The sequence below is a fragment of the Buceros rhinoceros genome, unplaced genomic scaffold (genome assembly GCF_000710305.1).
Source record: "Buceros rhinoceros silvestris isolate BGI_N320 unplaced genomic scaffold, ASM71030v1 scaffold4376, whole genome shotgun sequence".
Classification (NCBI taxonomy): Eukaryota; Metazoa; Chordata; class Aves; order Bucerotiformes; family Bucerotidae; genus Buceros; species Buceros rhinoceros.
The window spans coordinates 3,326-21,350 of record NW_010415680.1 but is presented as its reverse complement, the minus strand read 5'-3'; the positions used below and the strand labels follow the sequence as shown (position 1 = coordinate 21,350).

Here is an 18,025-nt window from a genome sequence, read left to right as displayed (position 1 = left end):
GGGAAAGAAACAGCTACGCCAGGCATACAAAAGGAACCATAAAAATTATTTTAAACGAATAAACTAAATCTGATTCAATTTAGATGAGTTCTTGCTGTTAGAAGTCTGCTACCATTTAAATACTGATGGTTACTGTTGGTCATGGTTAATTAAATGGTTGTTCTTCCAGTGGTGTTTATAAGGTTCATGGCTAATAACTTACCACATGGAGGGCTGGACCATGTGTCAAAAGACAGACAAGCAGTAAACAGACTGTCAGAAAAACAGGAAAGCTGAGGCAGGGACAAAAGAAAATACAGACCTTCCCATCGGATTCTTCTGCAAACTCAGCCCAAAACTACGATTCTAAGTATGAATGATTCTGTGATAATTGCAATTCTTTTTTCTCAAAAAGAGGCTCAATTAACCTTGTTCTCCCACTTGGTAGAACATCTTTGGTTCAGATTATACACAAAAGGATTCAAGAAACTTTACTATCCTGTTACGAAACACAGACAGGGTGAGAAAAAAAATAAGGTTGAGAAAGAGTTATAGAAAAAAAGTTGACAGCTGTCAAGAAGAAATTCTTTAAAATGAATATTCAGTCAAAGAAATTAAAAGACCCGGAACAAATTACAAAAGAATGCCAAGACAGCATTATTAAGGCAAAGACAAGACCAATAGCTGAAGAGACAGCAGAGAAAAACTAATTTATGAACCTCGTTTAATTCCATAGAAAGTGATTAAAACCATGGGCTTGGAACTTCAAGTTTGGGGTACAGTTCAAGGAACCTGTCCAACAGGTTGACTGAAAGTAAGAAATGTTATTCTACCTATGCTCAGAGATAGGAGAATCCACTCACAACCCACCATAAATTTGTTGATTTTGTCCAGAACAATGAAACAAGAGTTTAGCAAATGGAGATACTGCAGACTTGAAGACAGACTGCCATGGAGATAGAAAAAAGACTGATAAAGAATGACTTTGGAGTTTAAGATGTCACCAGTTCAACCAGAAGTTGTACTAGAGTTGTACCGATTTATCTCAATACAAAAGTACTCATGAACAACTAAGAAATTAATTCAAAGTAAGATGAGGCCTAGTCAGGAGTGGAAAGTGAATGAAGAGTCGTCAATAAGATCCTGACTACATACCCACTAAAATCAATGGGAATTCTTAGAGAATTGATCTAAACTGATTTAAGGTGTTACCAAAAAAAAAATCCATACCAACACATACCGTGTTGGCAACAATAGTATGGATAAAATATGTATGTATATATATACAGAGATATATAGATATATAGTAGGCAGCAAAGATAAAGGTGAGAAAGTGAATGTGCAGGTAGTCCCTAGAGAAGAAAAATCAGCTCTGAACAAATGCTATATTCACATTGTGCAACAGCAGCAAAACCTTCTTTACTTGGAAGTAAATGCAAGTTTCAGTCCAGGCCAGGGTTCTCAGACAGACCCTGCTGTGGTTGCAGGTGTATCCACAGAAAATAACAGGTTTTGACCAAAACAACCACCAGTACTGTATTTTTCTGAGGACTGCATGGTCTTGTAATGGCCACATAGGAATACTCGAATCCCCGCATAGGAGCCCAGAGGTTGCACTTCAAAAATCACAGGTTTATGCAGACAGCTACAACCACAGTACTAAAGATTCCACTGGAACAAGCGGAAAAACCTTTCATCAGGAGAAGGATGGAGGTCATTAATTACAGGGCAAGCTTAGATCCTGGAATAAGACAAATTTACTGCTGGACGCACACCACTGAAGAGCTGAGCAATCTAGCCTAACCTTGTAGCTGACCCTGCTCTGAGCAGGATGCTGGACTAGAGATCTCCCCAGCTCCCTCCCAAGCTGAGCTATCCTATGACCCTAAGAGTACCACTGTATGACAGAAAATAGGCATAACTCTGCTCTCAGCAATACGCTTGAGTATAAATAGTGTTTATTTTTGTTTCCCTACCAATTTACAATATGCTGAAGCAAGTAAAAGACAATTAATAAATTACACCTTTCATGGAGGCAAAGCGAATGGAAAGTTAAACTATCTGCATATCTCAAACATCAGTTCTGCATTTTAAAAGTAACTGAATAAGGTATAAATAAAAATTTACAAAATGCTTTTCATGGATCTGATGGTCTTTTGATGGTATCTGAACTTAACACTTCTTTTCAAACAAAGAGTAGAAACAACGAATGGCAAAATCATGGCACTCTGACCTGTATAGTCTGGAGTAAGACTAGCATCTGAAATTCAGCCCTAAGGGATCTTCAAGAAAGAACAGAACTGCAAGAGCTGTTCCTAAATTTTGGAATCTGACCTGGCAAGATTTCTAGTGTCTTGAAATCTCATGAGACATCTGTCTTGACCTAAAATCTCACAGGCCTTCTGGAGACATCTGTTCACAAGAGACCTGAATTTTATGAGATTGTTGTATGAAGACAGTAGGAAACTTACTAACCAGAGAATGTTTTCATCAGGGAAAAAAAAAAAAAAAGAAGTTTTGATTCCTCAACATCAAAATCTTTTCATGGGAGCATATACAGCAGTTCCTAGAAAGAAGCTTTGCCAGGTAGTGGATGGAATTTCTGATTAAAAGCAGAGAGACCCTCCCATTGCAAATAGTTATTGCTGAATGCTGGGAGCCTTTGCTTGCATTCAGGGAGACACATGTTCACATCTTGCCTCAGACAGATCAGGACTTTAATCTGTCTCCCACATACATCACAGACATACGCCCTAATCACTGAACTTTTCTCGATGGGGCGAACACCCCAGTTTTTTCAGGAGAGAAAAAAAAAACAACTCATCTTAATGTTGTTCCAGTTTGGAACTGAAACAATTTTTGAAACCGAAACACCTTTCAGTGGGGTGCGGGGGTGTGGGGAGGGGAGAACTATTTCATGCCCAACTCTATTTTTAAGCTGCAATATGTGTCCACAGGCAGTCAATGACAGAAAATCGTAACTGACAAATTTTTTTAACACAAGCATGGGAGTCTAATCCAGAGTTTCTTGAATGGATTCTTCACCAGATGTTGATATGAAGAGATCCATCTATCTTTGTATCCCATCTCCAACAATATCCTGTTGCAAAGGCATTCTTGTAAGAGTGTAAGAAACATACCGTGCACAGAGTGATCTCTCTTCAATATAACTCCTCTACTTTCAGTAATCATTTTAGAGACTTCCTGTGACTCTTATAGAGGAAGGTAAATCCCCCAACTTAGCTGTAGCTAGGCAGGAGAAGAACGATTTTTTTCAGGCATTTTGTTTTGTTTTGTCTGGGTTGTGTTTTTATAACTGTGATTACATTTTGTGATCTGTCTGTGCCCTGATGCTTGCAGCTTTGTAGCACTTGCAATTTCAACCTAATTTCTGAAAATGCTGTTCTTATTGGTGGCACAAATTGACATGAGACATGCACCAATTCACTGTCAGTGAATAAATAATTCATAACCATGGAATACAAATTTGTATAAGGAGCTTGTTGTCTTCAATACCCCGACATCACCTCCATCTTTGCAGACACTGTCATCACAGAGTGAACCGGATCACCCTAAAGATCAGCCAGCATTCAGGCAGTGAACAGCATGAAGGGCAATTGAATTGAGTCAATATTGATTTACTGACATAGCAGAACTACAGAAATGTTTATGTTAACAGACACACACATACACTACACACTTTTTTTTTTTTTTTTTTTTTTTTTTTTTTTATATTTAAACTATTTACATTCATTCTCCTTTGTTTTTCACTTAATTTTCAAGTATTACTAGAAGCTTTTCTGGGTTGTTTTTTTTTTTTTTTTTTTTTTTTACAAATGAACACTTTCAAATGTCACTTAAACAAGTATCTTTCAGATGGAAGCAACAATTGTTTTCCATCAAAGGAGGGATTCAGACCCAGTGACCAAAAGATAAAAGAGCTTTCCCACAGAGGTGCCCCAAGAATTAATTTGTTCCCCAGAAAAACCAGACTGTTAAGAAGGTGCTGACAACTTTGGATTCTGTCCCAAGTTAACCCTCTCTCTCTAAGGGGAATACCCCATGCCTTCCACAGTCCAACACTCCATATTGATTAAAAAAGAAGGAAGAAATCACTTCCAAATTAATCTATGTCTATTTAGAGACAAAATCAAACATAAATGCATGAGTTAATGCTATGATGCTAGAACAGTTTAAACAGTATGAACACAAGATATTTCTCTATCCTTTCCAGCCAGCGTTTCTTCCCTCAGTTCTTTGATTCACAGCTCTAAACTTAACCATATAAATAGCTGGTAAAAGAATTATCAACCACGTGGATCAGCTTTTTAAATAGGAACATGACACTGCCAGTGAGTTATACAACTGCTTGTGAGACAGCAGTGAACTGCTCGATATCGAATTCCTAGGATCTATTCCTGACTCTCAGAGAAGAGTGTGGTCTACTGACTAATGATAATACAGTCGGTGCAATGAATTTGCACATTTATCCTGCAGGCACTGCTGTATGCTGAATGAAACCTGGTTCTGCCGCAGCAACTCCATTTTACTAAGTCTATAAAATAAGAACTAACGTTGAGCAGAAGAAACTTTGTTCCACAGTAGTAGTTACATGATATAGAAAGATTCTGAAATTTCCTCATGAAGGAGAATAAATCAGAGCGTCGATTCCTGGCCCCAGGCTCAGTGTGTCTCCTCTTGGAGCACCTCTCATAACTGGGCACTGCTGGTGTCAGATATAGCAGTTTCCCACAAAAGGTACAGCATTGTTGGATCAGTATAGTTATAGAAGCTTTTTACTCCAAATCAAAAATTTTATAACAGTAGAGAAGAAAAAGCCTCTTATATTTATGAACACGTAGCAGAGCTAGGTTAATGGTTGGACTCAATGATCTTAAGGGTCTTTTCCAATACAAACGACTCTATGATTCTACTATTACAATAATGCAATTTATTATAAATCTCACATAGCATTAAGCTGAAAGATAACACATGTGAAACCTGTTACCTGAATTGTGTCGGGCAATATACCCAAGTGCCCAAGATGCAGCTTCTTTGACTCCAGGGTCAAAATCTTCCAAGCAAAGCACAAGCATTTCCAGTGCTCCAGACTGAACTATTGCCTGAGCTAGCTGTGGAGAATGTTTACCAACACTTCTTAGCACAAAGGCAGCTGCTTTCTTGTAGAAACGCTGTACAAAGCAGAAAGAGGAAAAAAAATAAAAAGCTTTTACTAACATTTAGTAGTTCAAAGCATAATACAGTACAGACATGCATAAATCAGTCTTTTTTAGTAGCAGCAATATCTCATACAGATCCGAATCAGGACCACCAGACATCACACAAACGACGAACCTACAGCCCTTCTCTGAGACAGCTCGTGATCTAAAATTTGCAGTAAGTGCATGAACAAACAGAAAAAATGAGAGGGCTAAGAGGATATGGGGAAAAGATAATAGTCTAGATAAGTCTGTTTGTTTAAGTGAGTAGTGAATGATAAGAGCTGCAAAACAATAGCTCTTAACATATTTAACAGGTTATGCAAGGCAAGGTCCTAAAATAATTCTACCCATCTGTGACACCTGCAAGGTTTCACAGTTTCTAATGTACAACATCTCTATGAGAAAACATTGTTTACATTTACGAGCAGGAAACTGAGACAGATAATTAGATGCGACAAAATGGTTTAGGATCTGAATCCTGAAATGCCTCAATACCACCTAAGCCCACAGCTAAGATCCTGAAAACCCATCCCACCAACACTGCATGACCCACTGTTCTGACCAGGCAGCCTGCACTTTTACTCCTGTACGTGTCCAGAAACAGCTCGCTTTCAACAGGACTAAGCACTTGGCATCTCTATCATAAGTTCAAGCACCATGTCCAAGTACCAAGCACCTGTCTCAGTTCTACCCATCTCGCTCAGAGCTGGACCAAAAACATATTTTGAGCATATATATAACATATGATACTGCAAACATCATGGGGTTCCATGTAAACCGCAGTGGTGGTTGTAGTTTCTTTTAAAAGCACAGTTAAAGTCTTCCCCCCAAAAGTTCCATTTCAGTCTCTTCCTGCAGTTTCACAACTATCATTGTGATGTGGAAGCTGAAAATTAAATTTCTTCCTCTGCCTTACAGTTTCAAAATCTAGAGCCCAGTTAAAGTACTCTGACCAGAGACAACCATGTTGTGAGACAGTTCCCCTCCCTCATGAAGTCACCATGCAGCAATGAGTGCAAGATTCATTGGGGCACAAGTAACCTACTGCTACATCCACGTGCCTGGAGTATGCTCTCCAACCTGGCAGCTGATCATCCCTACGGACAAGCTCCACCAAGCTGCACCAGCTATCTTTAACTCATTCAAAGATGCTCAGTTCTCCCCTGCTCTGCACAGGGAGCCTGAGTTCTTAACAGTGCTAGATTCCTATTCTCAAGTTGCCCAAGACTTAAACAATGCATAGCCCACATCCCTTTTGGATCAAGTCCAGAGAAACAAAGAACCACGTGAGTGCTTTTGTGCATCCTGTAAGGTGCCCAAACACCTTCAAAAGTTTGATCTAAAGCACTAAGGTATGACAACAGAGGAGCCATCTGCACTGACTCCATAGGAAGTAAAAAGGACTCAGGCCCACTTCCTGGCCCCAAAGAGAAGTGACACGGCATACCATGTCTGTCCACCTCAGCTTCTCTTCTTCACAGCACAATGGCCTCATCTATACTTCTGGAAACTGTCCTGCCTTCTGCTATCCTCTATCCGGATAGGCATTGGCTAAAGCCACATCAGAGAGCACATTAACAATTCAAGAGCACAGTCATCTTCCACTGCTCAAACACTGACTCTCCTTAGTTTACCAGGCACGATACAACACCTTAATGCCAAGAATCCAGTCCAAGTTAAAGCCAACAAGTAGGTACATTAAACACAATTTACAAGCAAAGCCTGAGTCCTAGTCGAGGGGGCACAGAAGATAAGGGAAACAGTACAGACTAATGGTCAGATCCATAGCTAATGCAAGTTTTGCTGAACTCAGTGGAGCCACAGTTGTTTACACCAGTCTATATCTGTGCAAATACAGGTAAGTTATTTCTGATAAGTAATTATTCTGGCAAAGAAGAACTCTTCTTTGTTTTTATTATTCAAAACACATTTATTTACAAACACACCGTATTCACAGGCACAGTCACAACACACTGTAAAACTGTATTTTGATCAGTTTAATTAGCAAAACATTGATCTAGGATGTGACTCTGTAACTGTTCTCCAAAAATCAGTGGAATCAGTATTAATTGTGTGCTCAGAGAATCTGCTCCTCAAATATAGATGTTGATACACAAAGAGCGAGTGGAATGGAAACATATCTGAGGCGGGGGCTAGGGGGGCGCATTGCGTACAGAAAGTAACCAACTACATGCATTGCTAAACGCTGCATGAACTGGATAACAAGTTTCCTTCACTTGCCCTCAGTCACCAAGGCATAGTAGGCTTTCCATGATCTCACGCTAATCTTGCTGCTGCCTCAAGTGATTCCGATTACAGCCATCTTAATGTAAAGACAGCACGGACAGTAACAGAAGAGATAAATCGGGGTACTCAAGCTAATTTAGTGAGATCGTTAAGTTGTAGCAATGGGGTAGTTTCCAAATCAAAATAGAGGATACAGAGTTTTGTTCCCCTTCTTCTCTTAAAAACAGAAATAAATAAACAAAATTGTTATAAACATGTCTAATTAAAACCTTAACTTCTTTCCATGCTATACCAGTATCTTGACACCAAGGCTTTTCCTTAGCTTGTTTTTTTTAAGATTAATTGTATAGGCAATGACCTATATATGAAAAAAAAAGCAAGGATTTACATTTTCCTCAGATGACTGAAAATGAAAATATACAGTTTTCCAATTTATATTTCCATTGAAATACTACTTATCCTAAATCTAATAAATCAAAACTACAGCTTAAGTGCGACTATGATATCAGTGCACTTAACTCTCGCTGTCTCTTTCTTTTTCCAGTTACTAGGAATTCATTTGAAAGTATTTCTGTTAATCTAGGTTAGGAGCACTGGAAAAAAATCAAAGCTGGAGAAAAATGGAAAGAAGGAAGAAAGAGAACCAGCAGATTTATTTGCATTGCAATTGTAACTACACTTCCTTCATTTGTCTGTGACAAATATGAAGTTTAAAACCTTTCAGTATATTTTCTTGTGTTAGTGGTTTGATATTTCTCATGCTACAGATTTCCAAAAGGCTATTTTTGGAAATATTAAATATTTCGTTACAGAAGTTCAGGTTTTTATATGCTTTTTACAAGCGTTTGGTATTATTAACAAATCCTAGTCAGTTATCACTACAGTTTTCAAATTGTCTCATTTTTAAAGAGAGATCTTTTATAAAGTATCACTCAACATTTCGAAGACATAAATAGTGCCATGAATATATTTCCTAAGGCACTAAAAGGTAAGACAATATTTTAAAGTCAAGCTTATTTCAATTCAGACTTGGCACACAGGACACGTTGACCTCTCAGCAGTTCAAACATACATGCAGGAATGTCTCTGACTACAGGACATTTGCTGCTGTACTAGAATAACAGCAGATAGCTGATATAGAAAGATTTCCCTTTCCCAGTGCAACAGTTAACAACAAGTGATTACTTAAGAAAATAATGATGCCTTACATTCTGCTCAGACAATGAACACACGAGCTGTGGAAGAACGTTTTCCTTCACGACTGCCTCTGCCAGGTCATCGTTGTAACTGGCAAGCCTCCCAAGAGCCAAAGCAGCAGTCTGTTGAATAGTTGGGACGACATCCAGCAAGAGAGGTCTCAGCAAAGACATTACACCTGAGTTACACCAGGAAAATAAAAGCCCATTTGGTAAGCAGAATTTTTTCTAAATATTTGCCTTTATAAAAACCTATTAAATTACTCTTCCAGGAAATAAGAACTTGTAGGAAATCCAGGTGTTCCACTGAAATGAAGTTGGCACTTGGATAGCACTGCTGATGCATAGCAACATTTCTGCTTGTGTTTCACAGGTACAAAATACTTCCGAAATATAAAAAAAAGTCACATGTAGAAATAAGCGATATTCAAACACCTATAAAATACATGTCAAAAACATTGAAAACAAGGTGTATTCAAACATATATAAAAAGCATGTGTTAAATGCTTTTATATACATACATTTCCTATGTATATATAAACTCCACCTGGAGGGCCTGGTAAGCTGTGACATTGGCATGTCACTCATCCAGCGTGTCAGCAGAATCTCTGCGTTGAATTATACCAAATAACATTTCATGTACTATTATCGATTGATATTACACTCTAGACAGAAAAGTCTGAGGATTTTCTTATCGTGTTGCTATTTCCGATGTGTTTTCACCGATGAGTCCACAGTATGTCTGTTTAACATGAAAGAATACGGAAGTCCATTCTCTAAGGTGGTCTTATAACACATACTTGAAGTCATAGGTGAGGTGAGCAGCCTTCTCATGAACCACCAGCAGTTATGGCACAAAAAAAAGAGTTATGGCCTAAAAAAGTCCTTACCTGGCTAAACATCTGGCTAAAAAATAGGAAGCGGGAGGAAGAAACTTTCTGTTCCCACAATAGGCAGGAGGAGGTCACAGTACAGTTCTGCAATCCTCCATGCTGGGACATGTGCCATCCAGTATTCACCTATTATCTAGGTCAGCATGAACAGTGAGGCGAGACCTCGCTCGTGACTCAAAGTTATTCAAGGTAGTACAAGGGAGGAAAACCGTAAGGAACTAGAAACTGAATGACTGGACAACAAAATGGCAAGTGAGATGGAGCACACATGAGGAAGTCGATCCCAGCCTCGTCGATCCCAGTCCCTCCCATATGCAGTGAGGGATCCCATGCAGATCACTACCACCCAAGAGAAAAATTTTGAGTTCCATGGAGATACCAGCTCGCTGCTCAGTAGCAGAAGTATACAGAGCACTCAAGATTATTTGGAAAGAAAAGCAGAGATGATCATTATGCTATTATATAAATCTATCCTACATTTAATACTCTCCCTTGGAGCAAAACTGGAAAACATTCAGGGAAAGGCCACAAGGATGATCAAAGATGACCACTCTGTACGTAGAAGCTCTTCCTACAGTTAACTAAGACTCTTCAATAGGGGTATAAATGACATCCACACACTTACCTAAAAAAATGCAGTTTGTAAGGTCTGAAGAGGGAAAATTACTTGTATTGTGATTCTTCAAAAGTGCTGTCCCTGAACCAGGCAGCTGCACGAATTAATACTTCTGAGCTTTATACCTCAGCCAGAAAGCAATGCTCCCTGAAGATGCAGAAGCACTACAAATGAACACGAAACACTCAGAGCTACAGTCAGAAATCTCTATCAGTTGTATCAGCTCTTTCCACTAAATTGTTTTTCTAACAAAGATAAAGATTTAGCTGGATGACTGTAGAAGAAAGCAAGACACCCCTTCTCAAGGACTCATGTGGCTATAAGCACTGAAGAAAGGTCTTTTGACGTGACAGTTCCACAACTGTGGGATTGCTGCCTCATGGCAGATGACAGACAGGTGTTGAACAAGCACACCAGGACAAGGAAAAGCTGAGGGTCTTAAAGCAAAGAACAGCCCAAAGGATGGAGGCTGTAACAAATTACACCCGTAGCATACTTCTGTATAGAAGGGCATTCTGAAGAGAAAAAAAAACAAAGTTGAACAGCAGTGCAATTCTCAGAGAGAACATTTCTTTTAAATTAAAACCAAATTGCTCCCAGCAAGAAGAAAATAGCCTAATAATCTATACATAGTCCTGAAACAGTAAGGAGGCAAGGGGGGGTAAAACTAACCGTGGAGGCCATGCTGACCACTAATGAATTTGTTCTGGCAAGGTCAATACTGCCATGAGAGGTACAGCCTCCCAAGATGTTCACAAGTCAAAATAGCACAGGTCTCACAGGGGGGCATGCAGTAAAAGGAGAAAAGTTAAATGAAACTGTGGTGCACTACAGAAGCACCAGAACTGACTATGTAATATGCATTAATTGAATGTGTACATGTAGAACCTATGAAAATAGGTCTGTAGTATAGCTGGGTCCTGCTCACACTGCTGTCAAAGCCACTGGGAGCTAAAAGAGGCCTCCTGTGTACCAACAGACAAAAAGCTAGGTCCGCCGGTATTGTAAGATCAATGTGAATGCACTTAGCACTTTGCAGAAATCAGAGTCTGCTTCAGAATGTGGTCATCTTATTGATACCTCCTTACAAACTCTCCCAAATAGCAGGTATTACTTTCTTCACAGCAGTTAGAAAAAAACAATTCTGAGAGTAAAAACAGATACACAGAGATTATATGGTCTCCACTAAGACACCTGTAAGAAATCCAAGATGTTGACCTTTCCTTCTACAACTTCTGAAGATAGGGCTAGAAAGGACAGATGTGCATGTCACAGGAGAAGGCTTCCCTGTCCTGGCCGCAATTCAGCTTTTTCTCCCAGAGACAGCTGCACTTTGGTGAGCTCCTCTATTTGAGGTCTTCCTTTCTTTTGACTGTCCTGTCTACAGCAAAGCCTACCTCTCTTCTTCAAGCCAGGATTCCTATCAGCATTTTGAATTAAATTCAAATTTATTTAACATGATCTTAGAACAGGAAAATAGGTGAGAACCTCACAACAGCTTCCTTTCACCGCTACTATTCACTCAAATGAACAGGACCATACAGAGCAGGGAATAGCAGCGTCTTGCTGCCGAAAACTTCAGGAAAACTCTTCGGTCTTCTTCTAAATAAGTCTGTTGTGATAGAAGTAGGAAACTCATTAACTCCAATTCAAAAGCAGCAACACAGAAAATAAACTACAAAATAAGGCATTTAGACCATTGGACTAGATTTGTTTTGGAAGAGTTCCCACTAGTAACTCCGAAGCAGGGTAACAAAGAATTACTGTCAAATATTCTCTCTTGCATCACGGAACCTCGACTGACCTTGGACAAGGAACGACTCCCCTTTCTATCTTCTGTTTCCCACTCCGATTTGTTTCAAAGAATGACACACTTTAGAAGCTGAATCACCCTTGACACACCCTTTACAAGTGAAGTTTGTTGTGCACATGCCTGATGCGCTTCCTTTTAGCAAGTGCTGGCTGCTGCCTATCTGGGGGGGACAAAAAAAACCCAAAACAAAACACTCAGGGCAAAAATCCCCACTTCATTCCAAGGTTCTGTAGACAAACAAACAGTCGCTATCCTGGAGACAGCAATCTTCTTTCGGTCATTTTGATTTCTTTGGGAAAACAACCTGGAAGTCATATAGAATTCCCCTACTCTCCTCCCAGCCCTGCCAAACCCTTGACAAACTTGACTAGTCACTCTACATTTGAAATCCTCTCCATTTCTGCACCTGAAAATGACTACTCCTACACTATTCTCCTTCATTAAAATCAAAATTTATTTCCATTTTAAAATGCAAATGTGGAAAAGAAGTCATTCTACACTAGTGTTGTCTCTGGACACCCTCTCATCTTGAAGACGCTGTCCTCCTACTTTATGGTTTGGATCAAATATAACACTGTCTTCTCATTTTTGTGTGCTTCCTGTTACACTAAGAACATTCACCGAGCTAACACTAGCGCTCATTCATCATATCACCTGGATTTTTCAGGGCTCCTAACATCAAATTCAGCAGATTTAACAAGGAAATAAAATAGAAATTTATTTATGCCTCACCCCAACTCCCTATCTTCAACTACCATTTCCTAGAAGCAGCATAGCAGCAAGTTTTAAGTAGGAGACTTAAAATAAATTTCCCAATAGTGAGAGAGAGAACTTCGACAGTCACTCGTCTCTGGCCTCTTCCAGAAACGACATGGTACACACATCTGAAGGACATACTGAAGTATGATTCACCCTGAGAAAGGACTCCTCACTGTGACAGTTCCACACACAACACAACTACAATCCTTCAAATATCAAAGGGAATATAAATACAGTTTGGTAACAGAGACTCTGGGTAATCAAATAATTCATACAGCAGTTACCAGATGGTGTAAGACATAATGCTGATTTAGTTTGACAGCAGGGCTGGAGATTTCTGAAGGATCGAGGAGCAGCAAGTTTCTCCTCCATAAAAGCTGATCTCGCTGATCATTTTCCAGACTCTGTTTCTGCATTAATGGAGCAGAACTACTCCTGTTCCAAGAGGACTGAGTTTCTGAAAACACTCCTCACAGGGCTAGTTAGCCACCACACAATCCTTCACAGACACACCAAAACCAAGGTGGTCACAAGGAGCTGCTTCTTTTTGATGGGCACTTGTTAACATGAGACTGAAGCTCCTCACAAATTCTGGCTTTGAAGTTTTTCTGGCAAATCTCCTCCAAACAGGCCAAGAGGCTGAGGAGGAATCCTGGAGCAGTTGAGTTTTCAGTCAACTGAGTTACAGAAAAAGCCAGTCTTCCAGCTTCAGTGCATTTACCTTCTCTCATCTATCTGGTACTTTCCTTAATATGCAGCCTCCTTCTTCCCTTCATCAGGCAGCACCACATCATCAAGCCTTGAGAAAAGCCACTCTCCTCACTTGCTGTACTACAACCCCAAAGATAACCTTTTGCCTTTCATGACATGTTGTATACTTCTCTCCCACTTCTCCTCCCAGTAACGCTCAGCAAAGCTTTTAAATTAATCATAAACGTAATTTTTAAAAAGAAAGCACATTCTCCACAAAAGAGGGTGCATAAATCCAAATGCTGAACCTGGCTATGTGGGAGCACTGGAGTCTGTCCATGCACATTCACTTGCAAGGTCCAGATAGAGCAAAACCACAGATGCTTTAGGGGAGCAGCTCTCTTCCTGCACACCTGACTCAACAGCCATCTTCCCCACACACCCTAGGCTCCCAGCAGGCTTTCTACAAAACACTGCAATACCAGAGTGCATTCTTCAATATTATTTAAAATATGGAACTACATCCTGAGATCCCTTCCAGAGTCTGATCCTCCTTACAGAGGGTCAAGCATCTGTCACATTCAGAACAGGTACAGTTAAAATACATGCACTAGAAAGAGAAGTTGAGAGAAGTATGGGCAAAAAGACTCAATGAAATTGGATGTGGGAAATAAATTTGAAAGCCTTTTCTCACAAATAAAGACTTCTAAAACCACACCAAATATTTGAAAATACAGCTTTTAAACCTGTCGCCAGTGGAATAGCTCTGGAGCCAGGAGAGAACTAATGCTCATTACAGCATCCTTTACCTGCACCGAAACAGACCATGAAAGGAAAATCTGCCATGCCACAGAGGTTTGTGATAGAGCCCTAGCATGAGGCAGACAAGCCGTGCCCACAAGCTATAGCTTCCTGTCAACACAGATTGTGAGGAACAGATGTAGGAGGAGATGCCCAGGGGTAAAAGAGGAAGAGAGGACTTGGTCCTGGAGTATAGGTTGCATGCTGGAGTGTAAGGCCAAAGAAGTAGTTTGATACCAGGCAGGGTGGAAAGGAGACCTGGGCACAGGGCTGTGGCCTCTTGGAGTGGGAGTACAGCTGGAAGAGAGTCACTGGGAAAGGGTCTTCCTTTACACTGATATTTTAGAACTTTCCTGGAACTCTGCACACTGGCCAGCAAGTAGGTAAGACAGAGGAACAGAAGTCGAAGTTACCTGCCCAAGATGATGAAAATACCCCAGCAGCACTCAGAAGAAAATCTAGCTGTGCAGGGTCCCAGCACACAGAATCCCATGGTAACACACAGCGTGCTGAACACACAGCTTCGCATTTCAGACAGCTTTCCCTATGACTACCACAGCCTTTATGCTTGAGAATATGACCAGCCCCAATAAAGGGGTTAAAGAACTAATCTTGTGATATCTTTAAAGTCAAAGGCTAAGATGCAAAGGCTAAACTGTTTCTTAATCCCAACAACATCCTTAAATAACTCACAAATTAAAAGCAATAATCTCATCACCACAAGCTCTAATGTAAAATATACAAAAATTCAATTCATGAGAGAATACAAAAATGAACACCCAGAAGTAATTCAAGTCTTATTCTGATATATTTATTAATGCTGAATTGTAAATGCCTCTAAAAAAAAAAAAAGAAAGAAAATTAAACACTGTTTTGAAGGGACTATTTATTTACAGAGTGCTAGACTTCACAAGGCAGATGAAAAAAGAAGACTTAATTAGGCCTTCAGTGACTACCATTCTTAAACATACTGGAACCAGTTTGTATTTTCCCCTAAATTTTCTGAGAGAAAGCTGCCTCAGTTCAAGAAAAAGAGTTCAAGTTCATCTGCTGTTATAATTGGAAATAGTCTGTTTCTAAGATTTTAAATTTTGGAAAGAAGATGGGGTGTGGAGGTCAATAATGAATTCCAGTACCAAAGTTCATAAGCTGTAGCTGCCAAATTAATAATTTATTTTTAAGGAATATGTTTAAAACCATTACTATCTAAGTAGTTTCTCCTATTAGTCAGCAGCCCTCCAGAAATGAGATTTGATAAATTAGTTGTCAGTCATTGTTCCAAGTATATATTTACTAAACAGATTAGGAGTTTTGGAGATTTTTTTTCTCTAAGTATCCATTAATTAAACATCCAAACTACAAAATCCTGCAATTATTATTCATGGTGGTATTTAATCATAAGGAACGACCTTAACAAAGCCAACCACAGAGTAGGAAAACACACAGGAATGACTTCTGACAAAGGGATTTCTCTGGTCATTCCTTGCACTTCTCCATGTAAGAAAGCTTTTGAGCTCCCAGGCACTAACTCTGCGGAACATTCCCAACCATGAGAGAGCTAGAGTCGTGTACATTTGTCAAAGTCCAGGGCCAGATTCCAGCTCCCTGGTTACAACCACTTTCGGGATTTCTGCTCAGTGTGCAAGGCAGCTCCGGAGCTTGATGAGATACACGACAGTGCCTCTACACCAATGCACACGGCAGGGGCAACAAACGGGAGGAGCTGGAAGCCACCATGCTGCTAGAAAGCTATGAGGTGATTGCCATTACCGAAACTTGGTGAGATGACTCCCATGACTAGAGTGTGACTATTGATGGGTACAGGCTGTTCAGAAACGGTAGGCGAGGAGGTGGGGTGGAGGCGTTGCCCTCTATGTCAATTAATAGAGTGTGAAGAGCTGTCCCTGAAGAATAGCCAGGAGCAGGTTGAAAGAGTATGGGTAAGAACTTGAGACCAAAGCAAAAAGGGAACCTTGTAGTTGGTGTCTACTGCAGGCCACCTGATCACAGGGGGCCTACTGATGAAGCCTTCTTACTCCAGCCACAGGAGGCATTGCAGTCACAGGCTCTCGTCTTGCTGGGGAACTTCAGGGACCATACCAGTTAAGAGACCGAGGCAATAAAGGGAGCCTTGTCACTGGTGTCTATTACAGGCTGATCAAGGGGAGTCTATTGATGAAGCCTTCTTACTCCAGCTACAGTAGACATCGCACTTGCAGGTTATTGTCCTGCTGGGGGACTTCAACCACCCTGACATCTGCTGGAAAAGTAGCACAGTGAGTCGTAGGCAATCCAGGAGACTCCTGGAATGCATTGAGGATAACTTCTTAAGCCAGGTAACAGACAGCCCCACCAGAAGGGAAGAAATATTGGTTTTGATGATCACCAATGCAAGTGAGCTCATTGGTGACATCAAGATTGGAGACAGCCTGGGCTGCAGTGATCACGTGCTGGTGGAGTTCAGAGTCCCGAGGAATATGAGTCAGACAAAGAGTAAAGTCAGGACCCTGAATTTTAGAAAAGCAAAATTCCAGCTCTCCAAGGAGTCAGTCAATAGGACCCCCTGGGAAATGCCCAAAGAGTAAAGTCAGGAACCTGAATTTTAGAAAAGCAAAATTCCAGCTCTCCAAGGAGTCAGTCAATAGGACCCCCTGGGAAATGCCCCTCATGGACAAGGGAAGAGTATAGGGACATTGCCCGGTTGTGTAGGAATGAGGCAAGAAAGGCCAAGGTGCAGCTGGAGCTGAACTTGGCCAGGGATGTAAAGAGTAACAAGAAGGTCTTCTACAAGTAGGTCAACCAGAAAAGGAAGGTTAAAGAGAGCACACTCCCTCCGATAAACATGCAAGCTGGTAACAACAGATGAGAAGGCAGCTGAGGTACTCAAGATTTTTTTTTGCCTCAATCTTCACTGATGTCCTCTCTTCTCACATCTCCCGAGTTCATGGACTACAAGATGGGGACCAGGGGAGCTAAGTCCCTCCCACTGTAAGAGACCACAAGTAGGTCAACCAGAAAAGGAAGGTTAAAGAGAGCACACTCCCTCCGATAAACATGCAAGCTGGTAACAACAGATGAGAAGGCAGCTGAGGTACTCAAGATTTTTTTTTGCCTCAATCTTCACTGATGTCCTCTCTTCTCACATCTCCCGAGTTCATGGACTACAAGATGGGGACCAGGGGAGCTAAGTCCCTCCCACTGTAAGAGACCAGGTTCATGACTACCTGAGGAACCTGAACATACCTAAGTCTATGGGATCCGATGAGATGCATCCCAGAGTCCTGAGGAAACTGGCTGATGAAGTTGCCAAGCCACTCACCATGATATTTGGAAAGTCCTGGCAGTCAGGTGAAGCCCCTGGTGACTGCAAAGAGGGAAATATTGCACCCATTTCTAAAAAGGGTAGGAAGGAGAACCCTAGGAACTCCCAAGCTGTCAGCCTCACCTCTGTGCTTGGGAAGATCATGGAACAGATCCTCCTAGAAGCTATGCTGAAGCACATGGGGAACAGGGAGATGATTTAGGTGTACTTTTCAGTGGATAAGGAATTGTTGGGATGGTCACATCCAGAAAGTAGTGGTCAATGGCTTGATGTCCAGGTGGATGGAGATTGGTGAGATGTGGTGTCCCTCAGAGGTGGGGACCAGTGCTGTTTAACATATTCATCAATGACACAGACAGCAGGATCAAGTGCTCCCTCAGCAAGTTTGCAGATGACACCAAGCTGAGTGGTGCAGCTGACATGCCTGAGGGACAGGATGCCACCCAGAGGGACCTGGACAACTTGGACAAGTGGGCCTGTGTGAACC

The 18,025-nt window shown here is 40.8% G+C and overlaps 1 protein-coding gene across 1 annotated transcript in view; it reads right to left on the bottom strand.

Moving 5' to 3' along the window:
- SPAG6 (sperm associated antigen 6) overlaps positions 1 to 8,826 on the bottom strand; it is a 22,886-nt gene extending 14,060 nt beyond the window's left edge. Inside the window, exons 1-2 of the mRNA XM_010137493.1 lie at positions 8,657 to 8,826; positions 4,988 to 5,171 (exon numbers count right to left, since the gene is read on the bottom strand). Coding sequence (XP_010135795.1) covers positions 4,988 to 5,171; positions 8,657 to 8,818 — 346 coding nt within the window. The 5' untranslated portion in view covers positions 8,819 to 8,826. The remainder of the gene's footprint in view (positions 1 to 4,987; positions 5,172 to 8,656) is intronic.
- Between the last annotated feature and the right edge of the window lie 9,199 nt (positions 8,827 to 18,025).